Source organism: Pristiophorus japonicus, chromosome 18 (genome assembly GCF_044704955.1).
Source record: "Pristiophorus japonicus isolate sPriJap1 chromosome 18, sPriJap1.hap1, whole genome shotgun sequence".
In the NCBI taxonomy this organism is placed as follows: Eukaryota; Metazoa; Chordata; class Chondrichthyes; family Pristiophoridae; genus Pristiophorus; species Pristiophorus japonicus.
In genome coordinates, this window is record NC_091994.1 from 16,074,260 (window position 1) to 16,088,479 (window position 14,220).

At 46.9% G+C, this 14,220-nt stretch overlaps 1 protein-coding gene across 4 annotated transcripts in view; it reads right to left on the reverse strand.

Annotated features, from left to right (window-relative positions):
* Positions 1-14,220, reverse strand: part of LOC139228568 (phospholipid phosphatase 2-like) — a 119,334-nt gene that overhangs the window by 14,395 nt on the left and 90,719 nt on the right. For all 4 annotated transcript variants that reach the window (XM_070859697.1, XM_070859695.1, XM_070859694.1 and 1 more), the window contains 2 exons: positions 12,980-13,254; positions 803-860 (listed from right to left, as the gene is read on the reverse strand). In XM_070859697.1, coding sequence (XP_070715798.1) covers positions 803-860; positions 12,980-13,254 — 333 coding nt within the window. The remainder of the gene's footprint in view (positions 1-802; positions 861-12,979; positions 13,255-14,220) is intronic.

The window sequence follows — 14,220 nt, forward strand, 5'->3', positions numbered from 1 at the left end:
TTAAAAATCTCCCACTGCAACAATGACTATTGCACCAGATGGCTGTAAATTCCTATTGTCCTTTCACTTATTATAGAAAAGTCTATATATAGAAAGAGCTTTTTTAAAAAATCTGGCTTGAACCTGCAGCACTTAGTTATGGGTCCTTCATAGCAGGAGGCAAATGACTGATCACACAGTTACTGGCCTGTACATAGCAGGTAATGATAGAATCATAGAAATTTACAGCAAGGAAGGCGGCCATTTTGGCCCATCGTGTCCACGCCAGCCGACCAAGAGCTATCCAGCCTAAAGCACTTTCCAGCTCTTGGTCCGTAGCCCTGTAGGTTACGGCACTTTAAGTGCACATCCAAGTATCTTTTAAACGTGGTGAGGGTTTCTGCCTCTACCACTCTTTCAGGCAGTGAGTTCCAGATCCTCACCCCACTCTGGGTGAAGAAATTTCCCCGCATATCTCCTCTAAACCTTCTACCAATTACTTTAAATCTATGCTTGCTGGTTGTTGACCCCTCTGCCAAAGGAAACAGGTCCTTCCTATCCACTTTATCCAGGCCCCTGATAATTTTATACACCTCAGGTCTCCCCTCAGCCTCCTCTGTTCCAAAGAAACCAGACCCAGCATCTCCAATCTTTCCTCATAGCCAAAATTCTCCAGTCCTGGCAACATTCTTGTAAAGCTCCTCTGGTGCAATCACATCTTTCCTGCTGTGGCCTAACCAGTGTTTTATACAGTTCAAGCATAACGTCCTTGCTCTTGTATTCTGTGCCTCGACTAATAAATCAATATGATGCGGGTACTCACCGAAAGAAAGACCATGCAGTACATTGCAAATGACGAGTGGCCAGAATAGAACGATAACCTGCAAAATATTCAATAGTTGGTCAGCTGAAGAAAACACACAGTATCAGAGCTCCGGGTGCAACAGCCAGAGTACAGGACTGTGCAAGGATGAAATCAGAGTCTATTACTACACAAGTAGATCAATACTATTAATGGTGACAATACTACAGCTACATGCCATCAGTTTAATGCCTGGGGTATTACATTCTGAGGGTCGCATCTAGAAATATTTTCATTAAAAAAAAGAAAATTCCCTCGCCCATATTTCAACCAACAGTGGGCCTGGACAAAGGGGTATTAGTAGCCTATCCTACAGTGAGGGGCTTCACAATTGAATCCAATCTTGTTGGTGCACATTCCAGCAAGGGTCATTGAATAGTGATCAGGAGTGGGAACACTTGATGATTTTTGCCCTCCTTAGTCGAAGGACACTCTGGTCCTTATAGCATCACTTCTGTTGCACGGGGTTGGTGGTAATATATTAGCATGGAGAGAGGATTGGCTAACTAACAGAGAACAGAGAGTTGGGATAAATGGTTCATTCTCTGGTTGGCAACCAGTAACTAGTGGGGTGCCACAGGGATCAGTGCTGGGACCCCAACTATTTACAATCTACATTAACGACTTGGAAGAAGGGACTGAGTGTAATGTAGCCAAGTTTACTGATGATACAAAGATGGGAGGAAAAGCAATATGTGAGGTGGACACAAAAAATCTGCAAAAGGACATAGACAGGCTAAGTGAGTGGGCAAAAATTTGGCAGATGGAGTATAATGTTGGAAAGTGTGAGGTCATGCACTTTGGCAGAAAAAAAAATCAAAGAGCAAGTTATTATTTAAATGGAGAAAGATTGCAAAGTGCTGCAGTACAGCAGGACCTGGGGGTACTTGTGCATGAAACACAAAAGGATAGTATGCAGGTACAGCAAGTAATCAAGAAGGCCAATCGAATCTTGGCCTTTATTGCAAAAGGGATGGAGTGTAAAAGCAGGGAAGTCTTGCTACAGCTATACAAAGTATTGGTGAGATCACACGTAGAATACTGCATGCAGTTTTGGGTTCCATATTTACGAAAGGATATACTTGCTTTGGAGGCAGTTCAGAGAAGGTCCACTAGGTTGATTCCAGGGATGAGGGGGTTGACTTTTGAGGAAAGGTTGAGTAGGTTGGGCCTCTACTCATTGGAATTCAGAAGAATGAGAGGTGATCTTATCGAAATGTATAAGATTATGAGGGGGCATGACAAGGTGGCTGCAGAGAGGATGTTTCCACTGATGGGTGAGACTAGAACTAGAGGGTATGATTTTAGAATAAGGGGCCGCCCATTTAAAACAGAGATGAGGAGAAATTTCTTCTCTCAGAGAGTTGTAAATCTGTGGAATTCGCTGCCTCAAAGAGCTGTGGAAGCTGGGAAATTGAATAAATTTAAGACAGAAATAGACAGTTTTTTAAACGATATGGGGATAAGGGGTTATGGGGAGCGGGCGGGGAAGTGGAGCTGAGTCCATGATCAGATCAGCCATGATCTTATTGAAGGGCGGAGCAGGCTCGAGGGGCCTACTCCTGTTCCTATTTCTTATGCTCTTATGTTGCTCAGACCAACTAACTCTGCCCAGACAGAATGAGGGATCCAATCATGGTTACTCTTGAGACACATCAGGATAAGGACCTCTGCATGAATCCAATTGTTTGATCCCATTGTCTGGCACTGGTACCGCAAATGGTTGAGCTCAAGACATTACATTAGAGAGGGGATGGAAACTCATGTTCTCAATGCGTTTATGGCCATTAGTCATAAGCATAGATCGTATATGCATTCATTTGGGTGCTGTACTGGCCAATATCCTTGATGTGTCCAAGGGATCACTCTAAGATGGAATGCAAGGATACTTTTCAAAGAGCTTACCTCTCTTTTGCTACCTGGATTACCAACTCCTTGAATAACAAGTCAGACATTTTTGATTTTTCCTTTCGTAAGACTGGATGTGTCCTTACCATAAGGAATTCAGGGTCTGCCTTTGATCATTGATTAAGATCTACTTGCAGTGGAAGTTGAGGTGTGCTCAGTTTACCTTGTCTGGGCAAAAATACAAGGTCGCTAGGATTTGGTTTGAGAGATCTGTATATATTCTTCAAAAGCTTTATCATTCCGGAGGGATAAAGGAGCCTCAATACTGGTGACCTTACAGAATGATGTCCTTTGCTTCTCTTCTGTGACTGAAATATGTTTCTATGAGATCCCCTCTCATGCTGAAGTTTAGAAGGATGAGAGGGGATCTCATAGAAACATATAAAATTCTGACAGGACTGGACAGGTTAGATGCAAGAAGAATGTGCCCGATGTTGGGGAAGTCCAGAACCAGGGAACACAGTCTAAGGATAAGGGGTAAGCCATTAAGGACTGAGATGAGGAGAAACTTCTTCACTCAGAGAGTTGTTAACCTGTGGAATTCTCTACCGCAGAGAGTTGCTGATGCCAGTTCATTAGATATATTCAAGAGGGAGTTAGATATGTCCCTTACGGCTAAAGGGATCAAGGGGTATGGAGAGAAAGCAGGAAAGGGGCACTGAGGCTGAATGATCAGCCATGATCTTATTGAATGGTGGTGCAGGCTTGAAGGGCCAAATGGCCTACTCCTGCACCTATTTTCTATGTTTCTATGTCTTGGAGCTACAAAATTAGTGCAAATTCTTCCAGCAATGATGTACTTCTGAAGCGGTTCAGCCACTAAATAATATCTGCATGGGGTGCACAACAGCATGTCAGTTCAATATCTTGTTGGGAGCAGCTCAGCACAGCCATTGCTTTCCAATGCTCTGGTTAGTCACTTGGGAACATCCGGCCATTGGCTGGCTACAGTCTTCAGCTGTTGGCTGCCTCAGGCTAGATGCTGGCCATTTGATCAAGGGTGACCGCTTTTGGGTTCTGCGCTATGAATGATAGAGCCAAGGAGACGATTGCAACACATGAAGCCTAGAACAAGATCTGTGTGACTGTCGGTAGGACTCAATGGCAAATAATGTGGCTACCAATTCCCTTGCCATTGCAGCTGAAGTCATAAGTAAACTGAGCCTGGTAGCTGCTCACTGATGAAGCAGCATCCTGTAACTTGAAAAGCAAGCAGGGCGGTTGGCCATCAAAGCGGTTGTTGAAGCCTCATTGGAACAATTAAGAACTGCTACGTGGGGGGTTATGATGTAGCATGTGTCACAAGGCCAGGAATGTTAAAGGCACTCTATAAATGCAAGGTGTTGTTTCATTAGGAAGATGAAGCAGGGTCATTTGCAAAATGATCCCAAATTATTTTCCCGTCAAACTAGTCTTTCAAGCAAGGTCAAAAGGGTTCTTCTGGGTCAATGCCAAAGACCGACAAGTCTGATGCTCTCCAACCAATGACGGCATTCCACGAAGGCAGAGAAAGCACAATACGAAGTTAGTGCTTGATCCAACAAGTAGCAATATAGGGCACAAGTTTCGAGCCGCGCCTAGAACGGCGCAGTCCCGACCTGGGCGCCCGTTTTTCACGCCACAAAGTGCGCCTAAAAAAACCCTCCAGATTCTCCACCTCCCTGCAGGTCCCATGGCCCTCGGCGCAGCGCAGCACGAGCTGTAGGGGGCGGAGCTAGGTCCCTGCGCTGAAAACAGTGCCGGGACCTCTGCACATGTGCGCTACAGTGGGCGCGCAAGTGCAGTAGCTCCAGGTGCCCGAAACTGTGTGGGAGGGGCCCGAAGCACGCAGCCCCTAGCCCTGGCCGAATGGCCTCACTGGGGCTGCGTGAATAAGGCTCCTCCCACGGCCAGCTCCTGCTCCCTCCCGACCCGACTCGACTCCCGCTTCCTGCCCCCTGCCTCCAGACCGGACCCAACACTGACCCGACTCCCGCACCCCCCCCCATCCCGGCCCGACACCGACCCGACTCCCGCTTCCTCCCCCGCACCCGGACCGGACCCGAATCCCGCTTCCCCCCCCCCGCCCCGGACCCGAATCCCGCTCCCCCCCCTCCACCGCCCCGACCCGACTCCCACTTCCCCCCACCCCCCGGACTGGATCCGACCTGACCTCCCTCCCCCCGGACTGGATCCGACCTGACCTCCCTCCCCCCGGACTGGATCCGACCTGACCTCCCTCCCCCCGACCTGACCTGCCTCTCCCTCCCTCCCCCTGACCCGCACTCCCCCTGACCCGCGCTCCCCCCGACCCGACCCAACGCCACCTACCTGTAAAGGCCCTGCCCGAAGTCTCGGGCCCGGCCCGTTCAGCCTCCCTCCCCCTTCTCCTTTCCCCCCGCCCCCATCTCCTTTCCCCCTCCCCCCCATCTCCTTTCCCCCTCCCCATCTCCTTTTCCACCCCCCATCTCCCCCCCTCCCCCTTCCCTCCCTCTGCTCCCCCCCTCTCTCCCTCTACCCCCCTCCTCCCCCTCCTCCCCCTCCCCTCGCTGTCAGAAACACAGACACTGACAGACAGAGAATGAGAGACACACAGACAGACAGACAGAGAGATAGAGACACTGACAGAGACACACTCGGGGGGGGGGGGGCATCCCAGCATGCTGTTGGAGGGCTCCCGGTGCTGCAGTCGGTAAGTAGAAAATGTTTTATTTATTGATTTAAAAAAAAAAATTATTTCTTATTAATTTTTTTTGATTGATTTATTGGTTGATTTATTGATGTATTTATCATTTATTATTGATGATGGCTCTTTATTTGTAAAACTGAAGTGTTTAATGTTTGTAAACTTCCCTTTAAACCCCCCCCCCCCATTCCCTATGCCTGATTTGTAACCTACGCCTGATTTTCTAAAGTGTAGACAAGGTTTTTTCGAGCGTACAAAAATCTCACTTACTCCATTCTAAGTTAGTTTGGAGTAAGTTTTCACTGACGAAACTTTGAAAACAGGCGTAAGTGGCCGGACACGCCCCCTTTTGAAAAAAAAATTCTGTTCCAAAGTGAAACTGTTCTAACTGACTAGAACTGGAGCAAACTAAATGACGAGAATTCCGATTTCTAAGATACTCCGTTCTACACCAGTTGCTCCTAAAAATCAGGAGCAAATCATGTGGAAACTTGGGGCTAAAGAGTTAGATTCATGGAGATTGGGAAAGACTGTGTTGCCCAGATTGCCCAGAGTAACAAGTAGGACCACGATTGATGGCAGAATTAGCCTATGATTTAGGATCACTTTGATGTAATTGAAGGCCTTAAATCAACCAGTTGAAGTGGGAGAATGCAGACATTATTGACTAATGGTGGAGTGGACGGGCTTGGACGATGGTCTCATGCCTAACTACCAAAATCTACTCCAGGAAAGAGTGAAGAGACGATGTTGTCCAGAATATCTCATCCTATTCAGTGTCTTCAATAATGGCATAAGAGAGGGCCCTAGAATTTGAAAGTTGTGGCTTTTCTCATTTTTGCAGATGAGATTGGAGGTCACCTGGACATCTAGTTAGTTCACCGCCACCCCCCATATTGAACAATGGGCTAGTCAGTGGCATATGTGTTCTTCAAGTATGGCATCAGGCTTTGCACTGCTCAAGCGTAGGCAGAAGTGGCACAAAGGATTAACAGTTGCAAGAAGCAAGTACTTGGTGAGAGCCAGACTCATGACAGGCTTCTTTCTTTGCCAAAGCCCTTCAACTAGGGCCTGGACTGAGCAGTTGGCGATGAGTAAGCCTGGAACATGGCTCTGGACTTCAATGTCCAAAACATTAAGCAGGCTGGAGCAGCACAAGCAGCCCTGTGTGTAAGTCCTTCCATCATGCTGAAGGAACGGTATACATGATAACGACATTCAGACTTGGCACCCAGCTGGTGGAAAGAGTTAGACGGAGGCCGGATAGGAGAACAAGCACTCATATCCAAGGCTCAATGCCTAATGTGATTAGTAGGAAGAGAAGCAGGCAACAGGGTTTGGCGTGTGTCCGTGCTGTAGACAGGATAATGGTGACAATGCACTCTCAAATTTCTACGGTGAGCTTTACTGCTTGTAGGAATTCCTGGTGACGATATAGTTTGGGTTAGAACCCAAGCTCATCAGTTGTCTATTAGCCAACTAGTGATGCTTCGTCAGAATGGGCCGGGGGAGAATACTAGGGGAATAAACAGGGCCTCTTTGATGGATGCAAGCTGACATGCTTACCAGTGGAAAATCAGATCCATACTCTATAATCTGATATTAGAGCCAGGCAGGTACACAGTACTCCAAGGCACCGTTGATGATTGGTCAATCAGCCTGGTTCAGTGACGGAATCAGGTGCTTACACCTGTTTCTGGAAACAGGAATTTTCTTCTCACTTGGTTTCAGACAACCCTGAAAGCCAATACCTAGAGAGGCAAGGATGTTCCTGGCTGAACAAGCAGCTCTATGCTGGAAGGTTGTGTGGTCTTAACTGCTTAAATTCCAGCAGTGCAAACTGGGGGGGGGGGTGGTTCCTTATGTTTTGGCTCTGCCAAGTTGCATTTTACTCTGTGATCTTCAGCAAGTGGAGTGTACAATCCATATCGGACAACACAAACTCTACTTCTGCCGATTTCGCATGAACCCTGTTTGGAGACTCAAACCTGGCAACAGGTTTTCTGCGCTCGTTAGAGATATGGCTGACCCAAATAAAATACGCACAGATTGTGGACCTCTGCAGAACTCAGTACTGCAACGACAGTGCATCTCGCCACTAAACCACTGATCCAGTGTTTACAGACAAGACTATACGAAAGGAGCACCACTAATTCAACATCGCCATGGGATATGAAATAATTGACATCTATATGAAAACTTTAATGAATCCACTATAGGAAAGTACAAGTTATGCATTGTTCTGTTCAGTATGAGCTGCGCTGCAACTATGCTCATACAACAGGCAAACATTTTGATTTGGCAAATAAGCACAGGGTCAAAGTTGAAGAGCAGTTTTTCCCCAACCGAAGAATGTACTAACAGCCACACAAATCATAGAGGTAGAGCTGAGCAGAATGAAGCACAACACGGAACTGGTGTTAATTGGTGGCCAGCAAAGGAGGCATTCAAAAAATTCTCCACCTTTCCTAAACACTTTCGGCACCATTTTTACAGAATACAGTGAAAAATATCAAGATGACATTTTGCTGTTGGGAATAAGCTCACACACAGAATGGAAAGGGAGAGCAATGGCAGCTCATTTTAGAAAACTGGCAAGTCAAAAAGTACACTGACAGCTTCATGTTTTTATAATGATCAGTCCAATAGTAGTGGGTTATTGTTAATATTTGCTGACAAAGGCAATTTCATGCGTTTTTAATAATAAACGGATTTACTGCTACGGCTAAACACCCAACAGCTTAAAACATTAAGTCTGCATTCTTTTCTTTCATAATAATCCTGATTAAAAGATTCTCGGACCATACAGTGCAAATATTTAACCACTGGATCAGAGGGTGGGCAAGGCATATGAAGCAATTAAGCTGTACCATTCACATGAATCGGCAATTGCAGGTGCAAGTTTAACATATGCTGGAATGACCAGGTAAAGAACCGTCTGATTAGTTAGATTAAACAATTTGGAAACATGATTTTAAACATCTGCCACGTGTTAATGACCTCTTGTGTATGAATGCTTGTGATGATGCTGAAGAATGTTAATTACTTGAGAAAGGATATACTTGCCATAGAGGGAGTGCAGCGAAGGTTCACCAGACTGATTCCTGGGATGGCAAGACTGTCGTATGAGGAGAGATTGGATCGACTAGGCCTGTATTCACTAGAGTTTAGAAGAATGAGAGGGGATCTCATTGAAACGTATAAAATTCTGATGGGGTTGGATAGAATGGATGCGGTGAGGATGTTTCCCATCTGGGAAGTCTAAAACAAGGGGTCACAGTCTCAGGATACGGGGCAGGAAATGTAGGACCGAGATGAGAGATTTTTTCCACTGAGGGTAGTGGTGAACCTGTGGAATTCTCTACCACAGAAGGCTGTAGAGGCCAAGTCACTGAATATATTTAAGAGGGAGATAGATAGATTTCTAGACACAAAAGACATCAAGGGGTATGGGGAAAAAGTGGGAATATGATGTTGAAATAGAGGATCAGCCATGATCATATTGAATGGCAGTGCAGACTCGAAGGGCCGAATGGCCTACTACTGCTCTTATTTTCTATGTTTCTAATGTTGTGGAATAGAACACTTTTCATTTTGGACAGCTGGTGCTAGATTCACGCATTCTAGATGTAGAGTAAAGCTTCCTGTACTTTACCCTCAGGATTTTGCAGGAGCCCCAGCCTCAGAAGAGCAGCCTCGACTGCGCCAGTGATATTTCCCATTTCTCACGCAAGCCATCCTTTTGGTCTCTCTGAGCGAGACTGGCAAGTTAGTGGGGCCAAAATTCAGTGCAGCCAGAAAAGCTGATGGTGTTGAGGCCATTTTTCCATGATTAGCGCCGCAAAGGATCCTTCGCTGGTGGTCATATACCAGCTGAACATTCAGGGAGTGGTATCCCTTTCTGTTCATAAACACTTTGGGGTGATATTGTGGTGCCCTCTGGCTGACATGTGTGCAGTCGATGGCCCCCTGCACCCTGGGGAACCCTGCAATCCACAGAAATCCGGTCTGGTGCTCCACCTGTTTCTCCCTGGTCATGGGGAAGGAGATATATTGCATTCTTCGCTTGTACAGTACATTGATGACCTGCCAGATGGAGCGATGGGCAGAGAATTGTGATATGTTCGAGATGTTTGCAGTTGCAGACTGGCACGAGCCCACGGCGTAAAAGTTCAACGCTATGGTCACTTTGGCCTCCACACTGAGCGTTGTCCTCAGCCTTGTGTGAGGCTCCAAATCTGGCCGAAGGGCATTGCGGAGCTTGGTCAAAACATCATTGCTGAATATCTCAGCCTCCTCACACATAGGTCGTTGCTGAGCTGTAGGAAGGAGAACTGAGGCTGGTACACCCTGGCATGGTAGGGCAGAGGTATGTGCTGCGCCACTCCCATGTTAGCTGGCTGAGCCCCTTCTCCCTCCTCCTCATTGTGTTGTACAGCCTCTGCAGGCTGCTGCTGGCAAGGCTCCTCGCCCATTATCTGGTGAAGGGGGTCCGGGCACCTCATCCTCATCCTCCTCCTCACGCCATCTCCCTGCTGTCCAAGCCTCTGCATGGTGATGTCCATGGACATCTACAGGCCCTTCTACATGTTGGGCAGCCATGGCTTTGGTCCTCCTTGCCTGCTGCATCAGGACTTGTTGATCACGCCGAGGCCTCCTCCTGAGTGCCTCCCTGTCTCTCACAATCTGGAGCAGGCGTTCTCCTGAATAAGCTGAGCCCATTATGGATGGAAGCACGACCCTCTGTGCTGCAGAGATTTACTCTCACTGACCATGAATAATTACAATGAAGGAAAATCACAATTAACTCAGCAAGACCTTTCAAAATCCTGCTACCCTTTTTGAGATGTGGAACAAGCAGCTCCAAGATTTGTTGGAAGATCCAAGCATCTCCAAGATCTTTCCAACAGGCAAGCACCTCCAAGAATTTTTTCCAAGAGCCAAGCAGCTCGCAGATTTTTTGCACTCCCAAAGACCCCCAAGAATTTTCTGCTCATTATAAACACTCAGGACAGCAGCTAGCGCTCTCTCACTCTGCGCCGGCTCTAAAAGCTGACGGGGACACTGTCAGCTGAAGTACCGGCTTTTTGTAGCTAAAAATGGGTTTGGGGGGCCGGGGGGGGGGGGGGGGGGAAACGGCAGCGGTGCGCACTTTTACTGCGTCACTGCTGCCACAAGCCCCACAGCGCCACGAGAGTCGGTTGATCGCGGCGGTGGCTCACACCGCTGCAATACCTCCCCGGGCCTAATTTACGTCGGGGCGGCCAGTTGAGCCCAGGGCGGCGAATGGCCACCGCAAACGGACAGTAACGGTCCTTCCCAGGACTGTGAATTTCGGGACCAGGATGTCTTAGTGCTCAGTAAGGGGCAGTTTGGTGCTGTTAGCCTGTAGCTAGAAAGAACTGGATGGAGATTGGCCAAACTCATTTCATAGCCAGTAAATAGAATCATAAGAGCATAAGAAATAGGAGTAGGAGTAGGCCATTTGGCCCCTCAAGCCTGCCCCGCCATTCAATAAAACCATGGCTGATCTGATGTTGGGCTCAGCTCCACTTCCCTGCCCGCTGCTCCCTATAACCTGTCACTCCCTTATCGTTCAAAAATCTGTCCATCAAAAGTCTGAAACAACCCATTTGTTGTCCTAGATTTGAATCCAATTCTAGCATACGGCAACATCTAGTTTCTAAACATTACCTAATTTGAATTGCAAGGTATCGCCGGTGTTCCTGGATCTGACCTATTTTGGTACGGAGTAACTCCTACTCATTATTGTTACATATGAAAAAGTACCAAGGAGATAGACTACAGTTTTTAAAAAATGTGGTGATAATCTACCAAAGTCCTATTGATAGGATGGTAGTTCCATAAAAGCCGCTTAATGGAAGCAACCAATGGTTGGAAGAATACTTTTAATCTAATGACCATGATGAAGACCATCACCCATAAGTACATGAAAGAAAGCTGAGCATTTCCTTTCTAAAATGAGACGGTCTCCAATTGTCTGAGAGCAAACCAGTTTGTAGAGATCAACAAAGTTGGGCTTTATGAATGGAAAGGATACTTTTCACAGAATCATAGTAATTTACAGCACGGAAGGAGGCCATTTTGGCCCATCGTTTCCACGCCGGCCGACCAAGAGCTATCCAGCCTAATCCCACTTTCCAGCTCTTAGTCCATAGCCCTGTAGGTTACGGAACTTTAAGTGCACATCCAAGTATTTTTTTAAAATGTGGTGAGACTCTCTGCCTCTACCACCATTTCAGGCAGTGAGTTCCAGACCTCCCTCTGCCTCACCACCCTCTGGGTAATGACATTTTCCCTCCTATCTCCTCTATACCTCCCCAAATTACTTTAAATCTATGCCCCCTGGTTGTTGACCCCTCTGCCAAAGGAAACAGGTCCTTCCTATCCACTGTATTCACGCCCCTCATAATTTTAGACACCTCAAATCAGGTCTCGCCTCAGCCTCCTCTATTCCAAAGAAAACAGACCCAGCTTCTCCAATCTTTCCTCATAGTCAAAATTCTCCAGTCCAGGCAACATTTTTGTAAATCTCCTCTGCACCCTCTCTAGTGCAATCACATCGTTCCTGTAATGTGGTGACCAGAACTCCATCTTTTCCCATTAGCTGATGTAGGTGGATCCATCTATGATTGACTGCTATAGACCCATCATCATCATTATAGGCAGTCCCTCGAATCGAGGATGACTTGGTTCCACGTCAAAAAGTTCACAGGTGTTTCAATGAAGGACCTAAAATTCCAACGAAATCTTGAAGGGTGGAAGATGCCTGCGCGTGGATTTTTTTAACGTGTGGTGGCCGTTGCACACCAGCCACCACACGGGCTTGACAGAGCTAGGTCTTGATCCAGTGGCAAGGATTAACCAAGACGACTGGAGACCCAAGGAAGGGCTGACAACCTTCCTACCAATGAATATTGACCCTGGTACTCAAAAATTAATTTAAGCTCAGCACTTCGTAGAATTGGACCTTCAGGTCCTGGTGTTATAATCGCCATTCATGTTGGTGCAAACACACCTTTCAACAGACTATCTGACTCTTGCTCAGATAGTTGTAGTAATGAGCATGAGAATGGACTTAATTGAGCATTACCAGAGGCAAGACTCTTCAGTCTGCAAGGGATCCACGTAAAACGATTCTGGCTGTCTCAATCTAGTTTTTATGAGGCGCATAACTGCTCCTAATCCAATAATTGGTACCAAATAGCCAAGCGCACTCAAACATACCACAGATTGATATGAAAAATGGAAAAAAAAAATGCCACATTAAGTGCAGTAGGGGGCTGCTTTTTTGAGCTACGTTGGGTCAAATTAGAGAGATCTTTACTCTGTCGTGCTCTGCCTGGACTTAGAATGAAGGTGTTCCATACTCCTGCAGTAACATCCCTCCCATTGAGCAACACAAGTCTCCCAAAAATACTGCTTCAAAAAAAAAATCGAGGACATGAGCAGAAACCCATATGCCAAAGATGCCACTGCTTTATTGTTTGAATATTAAAGCACTATAGAGCTTGTTGTGACTTCCATATTGGTCAGCTACATACCTTGCCTCGGTGACATCCGCAATCGACCCTGTGCAAATGTCTGACTGGATATATTGTGAACAGTTCACCAGTGATATATTGGGTTTACACAAAGCCAGAAAGCTTGGCCGAAGACGGCCCACGGTGTACTTCGCAATGTCGGTCAGCGACTGGCTCACGCAAGCACCAAACAGGAAGGTTCCCACCACCTTGTACAAGGCAGCCACGTAGTTGTTGAATGTAGACCTTGAATACAGGTGCTTCAGGCGAACCATAAATGCTTCTCCGACAGTAACCTAAAGAAAGAAAACAGACACATGAGATACATGGTGGGGGAGTGGGGGTGGGGGGGAGGGGGAACGGATGGACAAAACCCAGTTAGATTCCTCGACAGGTCAGCTGGCTAAGACACCGAGCAGCGGATCCTTTCAACCTGGAAGACCCAGGTTTGATCGCAGATCTGATCTTTTAGCTAATATCAGCCAGTGCAGGTTTAAAGTGAGGAGCGGGAGGGGGGCGGAAGGGGAGTATATAATTGGCCTCTTTCGGATGACACGTAAAACCGAGGTCCCGTCTGCACCCTTTGGTGGACCTAAAAGTTCCCACGGCACCATTTTGAAGAAGAGCAGGGGAATTATCCCTGGTGTCCTGGCCAATATTTATCCCTCAATCAACATAATGAACACAGATTATCTGGTCATTATCACATTGCTGTTTGCAGGAGCTTGCTTTGCGCAAGTTGGCCACTGTGTTTCCCACATTGAAACAGTGAATATACGCGAAAAGTACTTCATTGGCTGTAAAGTGCTTTGAGACGCCCAGTGGTTGTGAAAGGCGCTGTATAAATACAAGTCTTTCTTTCAGCAAACCTGTGTTTGGGAAGGGTGGCAGCAAAGAGTCAGTCAGGGTACCCGTTTCTCGTTGCTAGCATGATGGGAAATCGGTATGCTGGATGAGGGCCATGCTGGGCCTCGCATAGCTGTGATGCCCCCCCAGTACTCGAATAGCCTGCTGGCAATCACTGCCGAAGATCACCGATGAAAAATGTACTGGCTCAAAGATGGTGGCCTGGAACTGTACCCCCAAGAGGAGTCAGTATTTACGGGAGAAGGAAAGGGGACAAGCAATGGTGCATCAAGTATTACATCTCAAAACTGCATTGAGCCATGCACATTAGTTAGGAACGGGTACACAGCCGAGGTGCCGTTTCTGGTCACCAGGTACTTTAATCACTGCCCATGTCTCTGTGAAGATGTGTTTTG